At 40.5% G+C, this 20,280-nt stretch overlaps 1 protein-coding gene across 4 annotated transcripts in view; it reads left to right on the forward strand.

Annotated features, from left to right (window-relative positions):
* Positions 1-20,280, forward strand: part of KCTD3 (potassium channel tetramerization domain containing 3) — a 71,823-nt gene that overhangs the window by 36,548 nt on the left and 14,995 nt on the right. For all 4 annotated transcript variants that reach the window (XM_027564437.1, XM_027564436.1, XM_027564438.1 and 1 more), the window contains 4 exons: positions 4,350-4,465; positions 16,132-16,219; positions 16,338-16,454; positions 18,318-18,488. In XM_027564437.1, coding sequence (XP_027420238.1) covers positions 4,350-4,465; positions 16,132-16,219; positions 16,338-16,454; positions 18,318-18,488 — 492 coding nt within the window. The remainder of the gene's footprint in view (positions 1-4,349; positions 4,466-16,131; positions 16,220-16,337; positions 16,455-18,317; positions 18,489-20,280) is intronic.

Raw genomic sequence — 20,280 nt, forward strand, 5'->3', positions numbered from 1 at the left:
TATTGTTTATAGTAAGAAATAGTCTGATGTCATGTATCCATCATGACTGGTAGTGAAAGTCCTTCTTAAAACTTTAGGGAAAAAATTTAAAATGTTTTGAAATTATAATATACTTGTAATTATATAGAAAGGAGCTCAATTGTGATTTTTGTTTATTTTTACAAGTTGTCACTTGTAACACGCCAATAAGTGAAGATTTTATGCCTTGCTTTTTTTTCCCCCAAAGGCTGACTTGCTAGCTACTTACTGAGATAATACATAGTAATTTGTTCACAAAGAGATCATTTGTTGTTACAAATATTCTTCAGAACTTGACAAAACTATCCAAAGAAAACGTGAGAGCTGGTGTATCCACGATAGAGCTCACTTAGAGGCTGAATTCCTTCATTGTAACTTGTATCAGACAGTACTGCTGGCTTGCTGCTATAAGCAGTGTTTTACCAGGAGGCTCCCTTAAGACAAGAGCTTGTCATTATTTACAGTGTCTTCTTTGTGGATAGCAGTCAGGATTGTTGAGTCTAAGAAAGGGTCAGGGATGACACTTTAAATTTCTTGAGATCGTTTAGAATGTCTTCCTTGATTTCCCAGAATCTCACTCTTCTCTCAAGTAATCAGTGTTTGTTAGTTTTCCAGTTTTTATTTCTACCTTTCACATAGCCTATATTACTGAATATAGGTATCTTAACATGTTCTGAAAAATTGTCTAGCATCAAAATTAAAATACTAATACATGAGAATCCCTGAAATTGCATGTGAAATGAGTACACTGTGCTTTGAAGTGGCAAGTTTGTTTCTCAACCAGTTTTGATGAAAGAGCTTAGCTTTGTGTGGAGGCTTTGTTTTATTTTGCTCTGGTTTTTCTGGTTGACAGGTTGGGCTGAGGTGATCTATTCATGTGTATAAATATGTATTTATAAGTACATAAAAGTTAAGCTGTGTATATGGAAGACATTCCTGGCTATACTTTCCGGATTTGTTTTTCATTTTTGTCAAGTTTATATCATTTTTATTCCTTGCGAGATGCCTGGCTTTTTCAAGATTGGTTGAGAATTTTCAAGGTGTTGTTTATTGCCACTGGCCTGGTCTCATATGTATTACAGTTCTGAACAGAAAGAGAAATACCCCTCATTGATATAAAATTCAAAAGAAGTCAGTTACCTTTTCTGGCTTATGCTTTTAACACATTGCAGTTACATTTAATTGCTTTGTTTCTTCCCATGGGTTCTTCAAAGCCTTGTGAATCCTTGTTTTTCTCAGCTAGATGCTGAGAAAATTGTTCTTGTTGTCACATATTCTCTCTGCTAAGTCACTTCAGTCGTTTCTGACTCTGTGCGACCCCATAGATGGCAGCCCACCAGGCTCCCCCGTCTCTGGGATTCTCCAGGCAAGAACACTGGAGTGGGTTGCCATTTCCTTCTCCGGGGCATGAAAGTGAAAAGTGAAAGTGAAGTTGCTCAGTCGTGTCCGACTCTTAGCGACCCCTGGACTGCAGCCTACCAGGCTCCTCCATCCATGGGATTTTCCAGGCAAGAGTACTGGAGTGGGGTGCCATTGCCTTCTCTGTGTCACATATTAGTTACCTTTTTAAAATAAAAAAAATCTGATACTCAAAACAGCTAAAGAGCCACATAAAACAGTATTCTATAATGAGACTTATTTAGACTTATTTTATAATGAGACTTATGGTTAGATAAAAAGATACTTTTCATAAGATGCTTTTCAAATAATTAAGATAATACTATTTAAATGTCAAAATTGAATTATAGCATTTTTAAAGTAAAAGTGAGCCTTGAGACATTGAGCATAGACCCTGTTTTATCGATCAGATAAGTAACCCGAAAAGTGGCAAAGGTACTTTCAGAGCCAGGATTCCAATACATAATCTTCTGACTGCAGGTGTTAAGTTCAGTTCAGTTCAGTTGCTCAGTCGTGTCTGACTCTTTGCGACCCCATGAATCGCAGCACACCAGGCCTCCCTGTCCATCACCAACTCCCGGAGTTCACTGAGACTCATGTCCATTGAGTCAGTGATGCCATCCAGCCATCTCATCCTCTGTCGTCCCCTTCTCCTTCTGCCCCCAATCCCTCCCAGCATCAGAGTCTTTTCCAGTGAGTCAACTCTTCGCATGAGGTGCTAAAGTACTGGAGTTTCAGCTTTAGCATCATTCCTTCCAAAGAAATCCCAGGGCTGATCTCCCTTAGGATGGACTGGTTGGATCTCCTTGCAGTCCAAGGGACTCTCAACACCATAGTTCATAGTCTTCTCCAACACCATAGTTCAAAAGCATCAATTCTTCGGCGCTCAGCTTTCTTCACAGTTCAACTCTCACATCCATACATGACCATTGGAAAAACCATAGCCTTGACTAGACGGACCTTTGTTGGCAAAGTAATGTCTCTGCTTTTGAATATGCTATGCAGATGTAGTGCTCAGCTAAAGAGAGACAGCTGTGCAGTGCCACACATAGGAGACCAAGGTTAGCTGGGGCAGTTGTGGCTCTTTTGCTATTAATGTGAGCTCTCATTACAAAGTCCTTCCTCCCCTGTATCTCCTCTCCCCCTTTCTCACATTCCCTGGGCTTACCCATTCCAAATCCCCCGGTTTGAGGAACTTGTTTTCACCTTTTTAAAAACCCAACTCAGAGGGCTTCTTTTCTAAGAAATATTCTGAAAACTTTTCCTAGGAGCTCTCTTTTATTCTTCTGGTTATTACTGTGTGCATCCTTTTGTTGCATTATGTCATAATTGGTTGTTGGTTTTTTTTTTTCTCTTTTAAATCACAAGTACCTAGTAATATATTATTTTCTCATATTTATTTGCTTTTTTATTGAAGTATAGTTGATTTACAATATTCTGTTAGCTTCAGTTCTACAGCAAAGTAATTCAGAGATAGATAATATGTATATATACTTTTTAAAAAAATTATTTTTGGCTGTGCTGGGTCTTTGTTGCTGCATGCTGTCTTTCTCTAGCTGCAGTGAGCAGGGGCTACTTTTGCTTGTGATGTGTGGGCTTATTTTTGGTGGTTTCTCTTGTTGCAAAGCATGGGCTCTAGGGTGGTTGGGCTCAGTAGTTGTGGTGCATGGTTTAGTTGCTCCAGCATGTTGAATCCTCCCAGACCAGTGATCCAGCCTATATCCCCTGCATTGGCAGGTGGATTCTTAACCACTGGACTATTGGGGCGGTCCTCTATATGTATTTTTTTGTTTTTGATTATTTTCCACTACCGGTTACTGCCGAGATATTGAATATAGTTCCTTGTATTATACAGCAAATCCTTGTTGTTTATCCATCATTTCATGTATTTTAATCTCATGGCCTAGTATAGTGTCTTTGGAGTGAATTAAATTGAAATCTGCAGTATTGGCAGATGAGAGGTTTAAAATAAGCTCTGATAAAGGCCTGAATGTTTACTTTGCACACAGCATGACTACTTGCTGTTTCGTTTTTCTTGTTTGCTTATTTTCAGATTTCTAGATACATTGTGGATAGTTGGGTTGCCAAGTCTGTGTCTTCAGATCAGTGATTCTCAAATATCAGGTCTGTGAGCAGGCTGCAGCTGAAGCTTCTATGGATTTTATACAAAGGCAGTGGGTTTTCTCATTTAGTGGGTCTAGCATGAATCCCAGGATCCTTGCTATTTTATTGTGTTCACTTTAAATCTACCCAGTTGTTTTGATGGTCAGCTATGGTTTTTCTAATAGTCATGTATGGATGTGAGAGCTGGACAATAAAAAAGGCTGAGCACTGAAGAATTGATGCCTTTGAACTATGGTGCTGGCGAAGACTCTTGAGAGTCCCTTGGACAGCAAGGAGATCAAACCAGTTAATCCTAAGGGAAATCAACCCTGAATACTCACTGGAAAGACTTGATACTGAAGCTCCATTACTTTGGCCACTTGGTGTAAAGAGCCAACTCATTAGAAAAGACCCTGATGCTGGGAAAGATTGAAGGCAGGAGAAGGGGGTGACAGACGATGAGATTGGTGTATGGCATCACTGACTTAGTAGACGTGAGCTTTTGCAAGCTCTGGGAGATGGTGAAAGACAGGGAAACCTGGCGTGCTGCAGCCCATGGGGTTGTAGAGTTGGACACGCCAGAGCCACTGAACAACAACAGCTAGGTTTGGGAGCCACAGCTTCAGATAACAAGCTGTTCAATCAGAGTGAGATTACTTGGGGCAAACTTTTACCTGCTGTTTAAGAGCTTAAAGTTTCTTATTTCTGGTTCCCAGAATGTCTGGCACACAATTTGTAGAAATGAGATACCTTTAAGATGTTTTTAGGCTGAGTTTTGATTAGTTGAAAGATGGTGATTGATTAACCTCTCTTTTTTATTATCATTTAAGGAGTATTCAGCCTTGGTGTTCCTGTCGATGCTCTCTTCTTTATCGGTAACCAGTTGGTGGCCACGAGTCATACAGGGAAAGTGGGAGTGTGGAATGCTGTCACCCAGCACTGGCAGGTTGGTTTTGACTAATGCGTATCACAGAAATGAGATTACTTCTGAAGCTTGTGCTAATTGTGCACGTGCTTTGTTCTGGTGGAATTCGTATTGTTTCTGCTTTGATTATATAGAATATTGAATATAGTTAGTGGTAAATTAACTTCTGGATACAAGTCTGACTATATATTCAAGAATCTTAAGTCACTTTGGAAAATGAGTGGGTTTTTATACTGTGGTTTGATATTTCTTTATTGCCTTGAAATGTTTTAAGTGTTATGCCTTGGGAGTAGTAGTAGTTCAGGTAAACTTCATCTCCTGAGTAGAAGCACAGTTCTGTAGGAAAATAGAGGATAACTAGCTAAATGGTCTCAGGTACTTGAGAGGAACAAGAAGGATGTAAGACTAAAGAAAAGTTAATACCTTATTCTGAAGGAGAGGAGAAAATTAAAGAACTTTAAGCAGAGAGTGATTTGATCAGATCCATAGTTTAGAAAGATAACAGTAATAGCTAATACGAAAAGTGGACTGGAGATCAGGGAAGGTATCTAGCAAAAGAAACAGAGATTCAGCCAGAGTGAGTAGACTGTAAAGATGAGACTATTTGGAAAACATTTCGTAAGCCATCCTAAAACAATAAGGATTGGTATCTGATTAGATGTAGAAAATTAAAGAAGAGAGATGGGTTTCTAATTTTGACAGTTGGGTGGCTGGTAATATTTTAAATTGAAAGGGAATGGAGTGAGAGGAGCATATATGCTGGTGCATAGTGTGAGGAATAATGAGAATGATTAAACATGTTTCTTTTGCGATTCCTGTAGGTATTCGAGTATAGGAGCTCAGGAAGCAGTTGGGAGTACCCCCTTTGGAATTTAGGAAAGAAGAAAGGGCGAGAAAAAAACATTTAGAAACCGCAACCTGTGGTAATTGAAAGATAAGAATTGATAAGATTGTCCATTGAAAGGGTATCTGTAAAGAAAAGCCAGAACTAAAATCCTGGGGAACATTAGCTTTTTAAGGGAACAGGATAGGAAATGAAGAGCTAAAGGGACACATATGGTGCAACTGAGAAATGGCGTTGGTTTTGGTGGTAGAATATCATTTGCAAAGTTAGGTTGTGGTGGGGAGACAGATTGCAGGAATTGAGAATTTAAAAGATCAGAGATTAGAGACAGCAAATTTAGCATGTCTTTCATAAGTTTGATGGTGAAGTAGAGCAGAGAAATGAAGTGATAGTTTAAGGATCAAGGCTAGATGGAGGAAAAGATATTCAGTGCTTTATTTTTTTCTCTAGGGTTTTAGAAACTTGAGCATGCTTGTTAGAGAAGGGAGTTGGCAGAGAAAGCATTTAAAGATGGAAAGAATGGAGATGTTGCTAGTCCCATAGAAGTCAGGAGTATATGTACATAGTGTCTAGGACATAGTAGACCCAGCAGAGAAGAGAGGCTTTTTTCTCTGTGACAGAAGAGTCAGGAAGGAGTTCTGTGGAGGAGAAAGACATGGAGGTATGTTTCAGGGATTGCAGAGATTATAAATCCTTACAAGGGACCTGGCTGGTACAGTTATATGAGTTTCCTCCTTAATCCTCAGTACTGGGAGGGAACAAGAGCAAGACAAAACAGTGCTGGCTTGATTCAGGATTGAAGATGCAATTAAATAGGTATGACCCACAAAGGGAAGAGAAACATAAAATGGCAAAGCAGTTGAAATTGTAAACTTGTAATGGAGTACCAGGTAAGCAAAGGAGGGTGCAAGGATTCTGGGGACTAGAGGGAAGGTAGAGCAGGTTGATGACTTCAAAGGAGTGGAAATGGTACAAACAGGAAGTTGTTGTCAAAGGCCGAAATAAAGATTTTGGAGTTGGAGCAGTTCTTGGTGATGTAGTCATTTAAATCATATGGTTGGACTGACTTAAAGGTGAAAGTAGTTGAAATAGGGGTCAGAGAACTGTGAGGGTCATCAGGGTGGACATGTAGGTACCAGGATAGTGATAGAGAATGGGACAGGAAGCCAGCTGATCAGATGCCCAGCTCCTTAGCAAAGGTGATAGGTTGATCTGGAAGCTGCCGTTGGGGCAGAGAGAGGGTAATCGAATGTCATGCTTGGGTTGAGCTTGTGCAGGGATGTCCTTGAGATCTTATGCCAGGGCCTAACAAGTGCCAATACTTTGGCCACCTGATGAGAAAAGCCAGTTCATCAGAAAAGATCCTGGTGCTGGGAAAGATTGAGGGCAGGAGAAGAAGGGGATGACAGAGGATGAGATGGTTAGATAACATCACCAACTCAATGGACATGAGTTTGAGCAAACTCTGGGAGATAGTGAAGGACAGGGAATCCTGGTGTGTGCTGCTGTTCATGGGGTCAGAAAGAGTCAGATACTATTTAGCCACTGAATAGCAACAAAAGATGTCGGGGAAGTGGTGAGAGAATGAGTACTTCCAATGAAAGAGATTACCATCAGGGAAAATTAAATTTCATTCTAGGTGAAGACATGGAAGTCATGGTTGTAGAAAAAAGATACTAGCTAAGATTAGGTGGGGCTAGTGTCAGCAGATTTAGCATTGTTACTGTAAATCATCTGCCTGCAATGGAGGAGACGCAGGTTCAATCCCTGAATTGGGAAGGTCCCCTGGAGGAGGAAACAGCAACCCACTCCAGGATTCTTGCCTGGAAAATCCCAAGGACAAAGGAGCCTGCTGCTGCTGCTGCTGCTGCTAAGTCGCTTCAGTCGTGTCTGACTCTGTGCAACCCCAGAGACGGCAGGCCACCAGGCTTCCCCGTCCCTGGGATTCTCCAGGCAAGAACACTGGAGTGGGTTGCCATTTCCTTCTCCAGTGCGTGAAAGTGAAAAGTGAAAGTGAAGTCGCTCAGTTGTGTCTGACTCTAGTGACCCCATGGACTGTAGCCCACCAGGTTCCTCCGTCCATGGGATTTTCCAGGCAAAAGTACTGGAGTGGGGTGCCATTTCCTTCTCCGACAAAGGAGCCTAGTGGGCTACAATCAACAGAGTCACAAAGCGTGACATGACTGAGCACACACACATGCACTGAAAATCCTAAGCAAACGAATATGACATACTCAGGGCAGTTAGTGGTCCGTACACAAGAGGTGTCAAGTCTCCTCGCTAGTGACTGAGCTAATTCATATAGGACCTTCCATATAGGCACAGAAGAGGCATCATAAAGGTGTTACCATAAAAGTGATGGGCCAGGGAGTGTGGGAAAGGACTGATCTAGGTTGATCTAAAATCGAGGAGGAGGGATTCTTCAGCTGGTGCTATTCCTGTAAAGAGGAATGTGGATTTTAACGATTTATGGAAGGTCTGCTCTCAGGTAGGTTACTTGGCTAATATGTCAAGTCTGAACTTGCAGTGGCTCGGAGAAGTGCTGCTGTCTGTGCCATACAAGTGGTGAGGTGCATTTCAGTTCCTAAGGGGACATGTGTCTCCATCACCTTTTTTGTTTTTTCTGATGTCACAACTGCACATAAAATTTTTCATATTTTTGAGATCCCTGAAACTATACTGGTGTCCTCAATGTGGATACTTGTTAAGCTTTTAGTCCCATGGGTATAACCTGTTGCTTCTTGTCTGGTACATGCATGAGTTGAAAACCATAGCTGACAAAGTAGGTTTGTTATCACATTTCAGGAAGACCTGGGGTAAGTGAACATTCATGCAGCAAACAAGCCTTGTAACTTATAACCTAGATAGATGATTTATTTTTATTTTGGTGTGCAGGACCGAGCTAATATGTCATGAAATCTCAGTGTCTGATCTGAAAATCTCAACAGACAGTTCTGACCTGGGGCTGACTGCTGTGGCACGGATGAGCAGGTTCTGATCTGGCCTATAGCCACAATTCTGCCCAGGAGTAACACAGAAGTACACAGGACAACTGGTGTAGTTCCTGACTCCAGTTGTATGACCAAGATTGATTTGAAATATTTGAGTCAGATGAGCAAGCCTGAGCGCAAGCGTTTTTAAGCCTCAAAGCCATGGTGGTATTTAGGTGTAGCAGTTGCTTACTGTAGCTCTTCCCTGGTGGCTCAGACGGTAAAGAATCTGCCTGCCTGTGCAGGAGACATAAGAGACTTGAGATCCCTGGCTCAGGAAGACCCCCTGGAGAAGGAAATGGTAACCCACTCAAGTATTCTTGTCTGGAGAATTCCATGGACAGCAAGACTGGCGGGCTACAGTCCATGGGGTCGCAAAGAGTTGGGCACGACTGAGCGACTAAACACACAAAACACATGCAAACGCGTGCGCGAGGACAGCTTCAGTAAAATGCTAATGAAAGTGTTCTATGCGCATTGTATCTGACTTGGGTAAGAAAAAGGGAAATTATGTTTTAAAAGAAACATTTCAGTTTTCTCAATTCCTCTTTAAAGAAGGTTAGTAATAAGGAGTGTTGCAAATAGGTAGCCTAGGCTGAGTTACATGGCAGAATAGCAGTTTTAGGACTTATTTCCCCAGTCCTTCAAGTTTAAATGTAGATGCATATTGGAAACATATTACATGTTTCACTCTCATATTGAAAGACAGTTTTGGAAGTCAGTCCTGGAAAGTCATTGTGTATCCTGATTCCTAAAGGATCAGAAAACTCTGTTCATTCTGAAAGACTAGACTCGTCAGCCGAAGTCACCTAGGTCATCTGAGTCATAACCTAGCTGAACAGTGGAGGGCAAACTTGAGGAGGAAATGTTGGCTAAAGGAGAATGAAAGTGAATTTCTGTGGTCTGAGGGCTGTGCTGGACTAGAATTCGGAGGCTTGTTTGATTTCGCTTCTCTCCTGTTGTGGTCTGATGCACTTGCAGCACTGATGTCGCAAGTACAGTTTGCTTACTTGGGTTGGCTGTCTTGTTTTTTGTATTTGTAACAGGTTTGTGAGCCCTCCGGAGAAGGCAATGACACCCCACTCCAGTACTCTTGCCTGGAAAATCCCATGGACGGAGGGGCCTAGTAGGCTGCAGTCCATGAGGTCGCTAGGAGTCGGACACGACTGAGTGACTTCACTTTCACTTTTCACTTTGATGCATTGGAGAAGGAAATGGCAACCCACTCCAGTGTTCTTGCCTGGAGAATCCCAGGGATGGGGGAGCCTGGTGGGCTGCCGTCTCTGGGGTCGCACAGAGTCGGACACAACTGAAGCGACTTAGCAGCAGCAGCAAGTTAGGAATAAGGTGGGAATTGGCATCTTAGGGCCAGAATTTATTGGAGAGAGGACTGGCATTTGGGTGCCTATTGTGTCCTGAACACTATCCCAAGTAGGTTGTATTTCTGACTTGGGATTTACAGCAACACAGCTGAATTAGCTCAGTCACTGGCAAGGAGACTTGACACCTGGATGTCTGTTGTGTACTGATCACTACCCTGAGTATGTCTTACTTGCTTGCTTAGGATTTTTAGTGCATGTGTGTGTGTCAGTCATGTCAGGCTCTTGGTGACTCTCTGGGCTGTAGTCCATCAGGCTCCTTTGTCCTTGGGATTTTTCCAGGCAAGAATCCTGGAGTGGGTGCTGTTTCTTCCTCCAGGGGACCTTCCCAACTCAGGGATCAAACCTGCATCTCCTGCATTGCAGGCAGATTCTTTACTTGCTGAACCATCGGGATTTACAGTAGCAATGCTAAATCAGCTGACACTAGCCCCCCCAATACTGACATACAGAAATATTGGGTAAAAATACTAAAATAGTATATATTCTATTAATATCAGGTATTGAATTATATTTGTTATTTGTTTCTTTATACATATTTGCATACCCCATATCAAAGTCAAGGCTCTGGATTCTGGGATTCCACCAGGACCAGGAGGCATGGCTTCAGGGGAGCATGTAAATCCAGCCTCCTGCAAAAAGCTGAAGCTTTAATAATCTGCCTCAGTCCTTGAGAAGAAGACTGGGAAAATTTTGCTTAATAATTTTAGAATAAGAAATCTTGATATATGTTCCATATCTTGGATTGGGAAAAGTAGTGCAGGAGAAAACCATCAATGAGAAATTGAGGCCACAGTCATATTAGGAGTACAAATACATGACTTGAAAGCACAAAGATTTGGGAATTCCAATTTGAGAAATTTATAGAACTGGTCTAGGGTCATTTACATTTCTAGGGATGGACATGAAACCAAGCAAGATAAGGCACATAGGGCTTCACGAAACAAATATTTCTACTGAAAGTGAGCCCATGCTAAGTCACTTCAGTCGTGTCTGACTCTGTGCGACCCCATAGACAGCAGCCCACCAGGCTCCCCCGTCCCTGGGATTCTCCAGGCAAGAACACTGGAGTGGGTTGCCATTTCCTTCTCCAATGCATGACAGTGAAGAGTGAAAGTGAAGTCGCTCAGTCGTGTTCCACCCTCAGCGACCCCATGGACTGCAGCCTACCAGGCTCCTCCATCCGTGGGATTTTCCAGGCAAGAGTACTGGAGTGGGGTGCCATTGCCTTTTCCAAGTGAGCCCATAACCTCCCCAAATGTGTAAACTACACATGAAAGCAAATGAGGGGAAGTCATAAAATGTAGGCAGTTGGAGTACAAATGTACCTTAGAGCTGAAAATAATTGAACAATTAGGTACTTCTGAATAAATTTCAAGTTATTTAATGAGAAAGACGAAGGACTAGACTATAATAAATAGGAACAGTCAGAAAAGAAACAAAATAAAACAGTAGAAATTTGAAAGCCATTGAAAATTCAAAACAAAACTCATACTCAGTGCAGGGGTCCCCAGTGTCCAGGCTGCAGACCCATACCTCTTGTCAGATCAGTGTTGCGCTTGGATTAGGAGTAACATGCACAATTGCTTGAATCATCCCAAAGCCGTCTCTCTCCATCCCTCCCACCAGCCCTAGTCTGTGGAAGAACTGTCTTCCACAAAACTGGTCCCTGATGCCAGAAAGGTTGGGGACTGCTGACTTAATGTGTTAAACAGAAGGACAAATAAAAAGACAGTGGATTGCTGGACGCATCCGAGAGAATCATTCACAGTGAAGCAGAAAGTTAGTAGAAAATATGAAAAGAAGAAATGAGACAATCACTTTCAGAAGGGAATAGTGGATGGGATTTAGAAAAGATAATTGCTAACAATTTTGGAGAATGAAAGAAAGGCTTGATTATGTTGATTAAAGAAATACATCAAGGCTAATAAAATCAAATATATACATTGTGATGTAATAGAAGATAAAAATATCAAAAGGTGTCCATAGATTACTGACAGGTACGTTGTGTGTGTGAGAGAGAGAGAGAATGAATCGCTCGGTTGTATCTGACTCTTTGCAACCCCTTGGACTGTAACCCGCTAGGATCCTCTGTCCATGGAATTCTCCAGGCAAGAATACTGTAGTCGGTTGCCATTTCCTCCTTCAGGGGATTTTCCCAATCCAGGGATTGAACCTGTGTCTCCTGCCTTGCAGGCAATTATTTACTGTCTGAGCCATCAGGGAAGCTCCCAGATACACTCTCAGTTCAGTTCAGTCACTCAGTCGTGTCCGACTCTTTGTGACCCCATGAATTGCAGCACGCCAGGCCTCCCTGTCCATCACCAACTCCCGGAGTTCAGTCAAACTCATGTCCATCGAGTCGGCGATGCCATCTTCCCATCTCATCCTCTGTCATCCCCTTCTCCTCTTGCCCCCAATCCCTCCCAGAATCAGGGTCTTTTCCAATGAGTCAACTCTTCGCATGAGGTGCCCAAAGTACTGGAGTTTCAGCTTTAGCATCATTCCTTCCAAAGAAATCCCAGGGCTGATCTCCTTCAGAATGGACTGGTTGGATCTCCTTGCTGTGCAAGGGACTCTCAAGAGTCTTCTCCAACACCACAGTTCAAAAGCATCAATTCTTTGGCACTCAGCTTTCTTCACAGTCCAACTCTCACATCCATACATGACCACTGGAAAAACCATAGCCTTGACTAGACGGACCTTTGTTGGCAAAGTAATGTCTCTGCTTTTGAATATGTTATCTAGGTTGGTCATAACTTTTCTTCCAAGGAGTAAGCATCTTTTAATTTCATGGCAGCAGTCTCCATCTGCAGTGATTTTGGAGCCCCAAAAAATAAAGTCTGGCACTGTTTCCACTGTTTCCCCATCTCTTTGCCATGAAGTGATGGGACCAGATGCCATGATCTTCGTTTTCTGAATGTTGAGCTTTAAGCCAACTTTTTCACTCTCCTCTTCACTTTCATCAAGAGGCTTTTTAGTTCCTCTTCACTTTCTGCCAGAAGGGTGGTGTTACCTGCATATCTTATTATGGTTATTGATATTTCTCCCGGCAATCTTGATTCCAGCTTGTGTTTCTTCCAATCCAGCGTTTCTCATGATGTACTCTGCATATAAGTTAAATAAGCAGGGTGACAATATACAGCCTTGACGTACTCCTTTTCCTATTTGGAACCAGTCTGTTGTTCCATGCCCAGTTCTAACTGTTGCTTCCTGAACTGCATATAGGTTTCTCAAGAGGCAGGTCAGGTGGTCTGATATTCCCATGTCTTTCAGAATTTTCTACAGTTTATTGTGATCCACACAGTCAAAGGCTTTAGCATAGTCAACAAAGCAGAAATAGATGTTTTTCTGGAACTCTCTTCTTTTTCCATGATCCAGCGAATGTTGGCACTTTGATCTCTGGTTCCTCTGCCTTTTAAAACCAGCTTGAACATCTGGAAGTTCACCGTTCATGTATTGCTGAAGCCTGGCTTGGAGAATTTCGAGCATTACTCTCTAGCTAGATGTAAAACAGATTCTTTGTTGAGCAACAGTAGAAGCCAGAAGACAGTAGGCTATTCTCGAGTTAGTTGAGGAAATAAGTTTCAACCTAGAGCTTTATATTCAGCAAAACTGTCATTCAGACATGAATGAGAGATGTTTTCATATAATACAGATAGAGTTTGTCATTTACAACCCTCAGTGGAAGGACTGCTGAAGAAATGCCCTTTGATAAGGTTATTTTACTTAGAAGAGGAAGGAGTGGAATACTGCAAACCTTACTAGCAAAGGCATTTCTCGATATGTTGGTGAATCTAAGTATTTAAAAAGTAATGGAGGAGAGTTAAAACATTTTGTTAACAAATGATTATCCAGGTAGAGATTGTGGTTACAAGATTTAAGGGGCCTTGTATTGCTTGGGAAGATAGACTGATTATTTTCAAAATGTAAATCATTTAAATTTTTACATAGACATTAATGATAATCACTGAACTACCTTAGGAGAGAAAACTCACTTCTACCTTAGGTTTGTGATCACCATGATGGAATCACATGTACTGATCAGTGTGGTTTCTCAGGTTCTTGCCATGAAGTTATTGGGGTAAAGAAGAGAAGGCTGCAAAATGACTGCCTCCTTGCTTATGCTGGGAGAGAAGATCTTGGTACCATCTCCTCTGTAACCTAATTTCACATGTCCTCTGCTTTCTCTGTTCTCCTTGTGCTGAGAGGTGGACATGAGAAGAGCAGGACTTGGTCGGGGTACAGGGAAGGAGGTGATGGTGGTGTTCAGACACCAAGTCATGTGATTTTTTGCAACCTCAGGGACTGTAGCATGCCAGGCTTCCCTGTCCCTCACTGTCTCCTGGAGTTTGCCCAGGTTCATGTCGCTTGAATCAGTGATGCCATCCAACCATCTCATCTTCTGTTGCCCTCTTCGCCTCTTGCCCTCAGTCTTTCTCAGCATCAGGGTCTTTTCCAATGAATCAGCTGTTCCCATCAGGTGGCCAAAGTTATTGGAACTTCAGCTTCAGCATCAGTCATTCCAAAGGGTATTCAGGGTTGATTTCCTTTAAGATTGATTGGTTTGATCTCTTTGCTTTCCAAAGGACTCTCAAGAGTCTTCTCTAACACCACAGTTCAAAACCATCAATTCTTTGGTGCTCAGCTTTCTTTATTGTCCAGCTCTCACATCTGTACATGACTACTAGAAAGACCATAGCCTTGACTATATGAACCTTTGTCAGCAAAGTGATGTCTTTGCTTTTTAACACACTGTCTAGGTTTGTCATAGCTTTCCTGTTAAGAAGCAGTTTTCTTCTAATTTCATGGCTGCAGTCAGCATCAGCAGTGATTTTAGAGCTTAAGAGGAAATCCGTCACTGCTCCAGGATTAGGAAGGCTCTAATCCTGGCGCCCACCCTCCCAGAGAATAAGAGGTCAAGTGTCTGTCTGGGATGTCCCAGGGAAAGCTCCAAGCTGCTGCCAGCCTTTCATTGAAAACTGGTCTAGAGAGAGAGGAGTCTCATGGCCTTACCTACCCCTATGCTCTGACTGTGAAGACTCTGGGGTAGAACTGAAGCACTTTCTGGAGTAAGTGAACTAAAAAGATACAATTGATATAAGAAAATACATCAGTGAAGCAGCCTCCCCTCCTTTCTTCAGACCTCTTGACTCATCACGGAAGAGTTCTCAGTGACTACCTGCTTCTGAACCTGTTGGCTCTGCTGAAACAGAAACCTGACCTGGGGTTGAGGGTGGCCATCAAAATCTCTGCAGAGGTATTGCTAGTGTGACTTATACCCAAGCATGACACCAGAATTTAGGGCTGTGAACATGAACAGCTTATTCGAGTCATTATTTCCAAGATTTAGCTGTTTTTAAATTTGGTTTTTAGTTAGAATTGGCATAGATTCTATGCTGTACTTGCTGTCCTTCAGATGTGTGTTTTTCCCTCTCTGCCTAACTCCTAGTTATTTATTTGTTTTGTTTTCAAGTGTTACTTCCTTTTTGAACTTTTCCTTGATCTTTGTCCTCCCTGGACTGGAGTTTAAACAGGAATCCTTTCTTCCTCCATGGTTGTATTGCACATCCTATTTTAGTGCCTGTTACATTGTAATTGTCTTTTTTTTTTCTTTCTTGCCCATGAGTTTCAAAGCGCCTACAGAGCAGAAGTAGTATTTCAACATCCCTTGTCCATTCCAGTACTTGTTCACCTAGATATGAAAAGTGTATAATGTGAATGTTGAGTGTGTAAAGTTTCACATGCATGCCTGGTCTGGCTGTACATAAGGGGGATTCAGTTTGATCTTCTTGCCAGTACTCGGTAAGACTTTCTGGTTTTTGTTTTGTTTTATAGTAAAAGTCATGCCCTTTGCTTTTCTCTTAGCACAAACATAAGCATTCATTAATTTGTAACTAGCCTGATTTGCTTGGAAAAATGATTTTTTTATTCTAATGCTTGAAAAAACAAAAGCATCTGAGAACTTGATTGGCCGTTTCCTAGGATACAGAGGTGAAGTCTTCAGGGGGAGATAGAGAATGCTGCCTTTTCAAAGAAATGACAGTGTATCAAGGGAGCAAGTACTGTCTTGAAGTTGGCTGATCTGTTTTATGATTCTAACTGGGTAGGTCATTTCATCTCTTATTTGAGAGAGAGAAGGGAGAAAGGGGCCTGGGTCAGACTTAGTTTTCCAGTCCTAATATGTGCTCTAACCTCATGGTCATGTGCAGAAAATGGAGATAACTAAATTCTGAAAGGAAAGTGCTGCTGTTGGAAATAAGTTTTTTTTTTTTTTTTTAGAAAAAAGCTTTAAAGGGGACTATATTGGTGGTTCTTCAAAGTTCCGCATGGATGTGTGTGTGTGTAAAGAAAGTCCATGTTCTAAGACCTAATTAAGTATCTTCTTTATTGCATAAAAAATTTGAGGACATTGAGCAGAAAATATAGATTGTAATTAACATCTGACATCTAACAATATTCTCACTACATCAGGTTCAAGACGTCGTTCCTATAACTAGTTACGACACTGCTGGCTCATTCCTGCTGCTGGGATGTAACAATGGATCAATATATTATATAGGTAAGTGGTCAGGCACTTAGTGTGGCTCTGTTTAGTATGACTTTTTAAATGAAAACAAGAAAGTACTAACTTAAGTTTTAGATTTACCATTTATTTTCATACTATTTTTACTTTTTAGATATGCAGAAGTTCCCATTGCGAATGAAGGATAATGATCTTCTTGTAACTGAACTTTATCATGATTCCTCAAATGATGCTATTACTGCTCTGAGTGTTTACCTCACACCCAAAACAAGTTAGTGCATAGCAAAATTATTATTATGGATGTTATTTTATGTATGTTTATTCATTGGTTTATTCTAATACTAATCTGGTCCTTTGTTTTGGTAAGCTGCAGTGCTAGGATTTCATCTCTTTTAGTCTGAAGTTGATGTTTGGTTTTAGATTGAGGTCAAACATGACCAATAAACATACTCTGGGGTAGAAAATTAGAACTTTCCTTCTTCTGAATTGTATTGTTAATTTTTATGATAATAATAATAACTAAAATTATTTTTAAAACTGACCTGCACATTTACCTTCCTATGATCGCTGATTTCATTTTGAAATTAAGAGCTTTATCTTTTTAACAACAACAACAACAGAAGCTTTTAGACTATTAATCTCTATTGGAAAATGAGCTTATTTCTCTGGGAAATTTCAAATTTAAGTTTTGGAAAATATCAGTACCCATAACTTCTCTTTCAGAGGCCATTACAGTGAAATTAACAAACTAGTTCTGTGAATTATTAAGAATTTTTGTATTCTAGAGTGAAGGATAAACATAAATGGGGAACTGAAAATTTATCTGTAATGAAAGGAATTCTAGGAAATATTTACATGTGGCCAGTAATATTAATAGGTTGAATATATTACTTGTGTAGAATCATATTATTGAATGATTTTAAGAAATCATTATCTTCTATATGAAAGAAAAATATTCTGGTGTACACAGATGATTTTTATTGAAATTATGGTAGAATTTAAACTATATTGCTCCAGAACAGAAGTCAGCAAACCATGTTCTTTTCATTGATAGTTTTATGTATTGTCTTTGGCTGCTTTTGTGCCCCTGTGTCAGAATTGAGTGGTTGTCACAGAGACAGTTTGGCATGCAAAGTTTAAACTGTTTGCTATTCAGCCTTTTACAGAAAGTTTGCTGACCCCTGCTCTAGAATGAAGTATGCTCCCCCTGCCCCCGCAAATTAAAAGGGAGAAAAAAATTTCTTTTGTGGTGGCAGTATCTTCTTTTAAGACATGAGGGTGTAGTTGCCTTAAATTTTGAGAAGTGTTTTCCATAGCCTGCCCTTTCTCCCTTGATTCAAATATTTTTGGGTTGGTCAGAAACAATAGCTATTAAGAGGTTCTCTGTGAAGCTTTGAAAGGCTATCTATCCCTGAACTCCATTCTGTCTTTAAATATGTGATGGAATCTGGGCACCTGTTTGAGAAAAAATCCACACACGAACCTAACATGATGAACTACTTGTACATAATTAAAAGAGACAGCATAGGTAAGTGTGATGTCAGCAGTGTAATGGGTATATTTGTTCCCTAGTTAACAGTTTTGAAACTGTTGAAGAGCATATTACTTGTGTATGTACAAGTGATTACAGTACTTGATTACTCAAAGAGAAGGTTTAATGTTGTAGCAGAAGTAACACAGGTGGTCATTCTAAGCTAGAAGTCATATGGAGCATTACTTTTGGAATCCTGTGCTGTATCAGTGGTGTTCTTAGCATATCAGATTTATTCTTTAAGCAGTTAATGAGTACCTACTGTCTCAGGCAAGGCACTCTGTAAGGTGTTTTAAATCTAAACTGATTATGATTCAGTCTCATCAATAAAGAGTAGAGGTAGATAGAGAACTGGGGGGTTACAGTTGCTGTGGTAGAATCTAACACTTAGTACAGTGGAGTGAGTGTTAGGAAGCGATTAATAAAGGAAGTAAGGCATTAAGACAGTCAGAGAAGTCTTCAGATTTCTGCACTGAGTGGGATTTGGGCTGATACAAGTGCTGAATCCAGCTCTGCCTCTTCTGTCACAGAGAACACTTGCAAGGGCAGCTTTCTGTTGATCGTCTTCTATTATTTCCCCTTTCCACTTTTGATTTTGTGTAGGTGTCAGTGGTAACTGGATCGAGATTGCCTATGGTACGAGTTCTGGCGCAGTACGCGTCATTGTGCAGCACCCAGAGACGGTTGGGTCGGGCCCTCAGCTTTTTCAGACATTCACTGTTCACCGGAGTCCTGTCACAAAAATCATGCTGTCAGAGAAGCATCTGGTATCAGGTGAAATGATTTTATTGGTATTGGTAAGGTGGGCTGCCTCATATGAAACCTTGCCTGGGGTATAATTTTCTAGACTTCTACAAATTAAAAAAATACAAAAGCAGTGTTTTATGTATAGGGCATACCAAAAAATGGTAGAAAAGTTTAATAAGAAATACTGTGATTATCTCTTAATACTGTGAAAATATCATGATTTTCTTTGATCTTGTCTAGCTGTAGTATACATAAATTTAGAAGGTATTGTATCTTTTATTTACTCTCTTTTAATAGTGTGTTCTTATGGTATGTTTTACTTCAGAAAATTTCTCAATCCTGTTAAGAATTTTTTATTAGAGAAATTTATATGAATTTAATATAAATTTGGTTGTATTGTCTTAAGGTTTAATGCTAAAGTTAGTAGAATGTTGGTAGTCTAACATCAACTACTAATGTTAAAAATTAGAAAACGTGTAAAAAGGTGTGAAGAAAATAACATTTGTGGGTTTATTGTTTTTCGCAGTCATAGAGGGCTTCCCCCGTGGCTTAGTTGGTAAAGTTAGTAAAGAGTCTGGCTGCAATGTGGGAGACTTGGGTTCGATCCCTGGGTTGGGGAGATCCCCTGGAGAAAGGGAAAGGCTCCCCATTCTAGTATTCTGGCCTGGAGAGTTCCATGGACTGTATAGTCCATGGGGGGGCAAAGAGTTGGACATGATTTAGGGACTTTCTATTCTATATAGTCATAGATTTTTAAAAATTTTAGATACAAATTTAATATTTAAAAAAATAGTTACAGATTTTAAAGCAAAATTAGGATGACACAGCATAAAATGATCAAAAAGTAAAATTCCACTGTGAAATTATTGTATATGATAGACAATTTCTGAAAGACCTTACAAAAATTGAATTGTCAGGTATATCAGTAGCATTTGCATTTATAAAACAATTGTGCATTAAATCTTTTGTAGATCAGTTCCTGCCTAATTTAAATTTTTATAAACATTATTTTCATATATCAACTTTTGTTTATATGAAGACTACCTAATATAAAAAGGTGATGCATCTTTGTCTAATTAAACATCAAATGGAGCTGAAATACCTTGTCCATATATGGATGGATGATGGGTAAAAGGGTAGATGGATGGATGACTGCTTTTATTGAATGTCTCACTGTTTTGGATATAATGATGCCTTCCCGCAACAAGCTCTTTTTTAAATCTTTTATAAAGCAGTACTCATCTAACATCTGCCTCACTGAGGAGTCTTTCTTGCTCTGTATGGCTGGTTCTTCCTCTTTTGCCCAGTTACTAAGTGTTGGTTTGCCTTAAATCTTTTTCTAGATTCTCCATTTTTATTTGTCTGTACTTTCTTTCCCTGGTGATTTGAATGCTGTCATCTATATGCCAGTGACTTCCAAACTTTCCTTCCACCTGTGACCATCCACAGACTTCCAGACTTGTGTATACAGTGCTTGTGCTTAGGATTTGGTTGTAGGTTTAAGAGGCATCTCTAAATTAACCTGGTGGATAAAATGGTACTTTTGATTTCTCTCTCAAAAGCCATCTTGTTACACAGTATCACTAATCTTTTATACCCAGGCTGAAAATCTAGGAATCAGGCTTGATTCCTCCCTTTCTGTCGCCTCCCTGCCTCCCATGTGGAATCCATCAGTAACTCCCGTGTCTTTGCTTGAGCATGTATCACACGTCCGAGTACTTCACTGTGTGTCCATTGCTGCCAACCTGGTAGCTCAGGTCAGCATTTCTCCCCTGGGTTGCTGAGCTTCTCAGTGTTTCCCTGTTTCTGTCTTGGCTCT

This window comes from Bos indicus x Bos taurus, chromosome 16 (assembly GCF_003369695.1).
Source record: "Bos indicus x Bos taurus breed Angus x Brahman F1 hybrid chromosome 16, Bos_hybrid_MaternalHap_v2.0, whole genome shotgun sequence".
Lineage (NCBI taxonomy): Eukaryota > Metazoa > Chordata > Mammalia > Artiodactyla > Bovidae > Bos > Bos indicus x Bos taurus.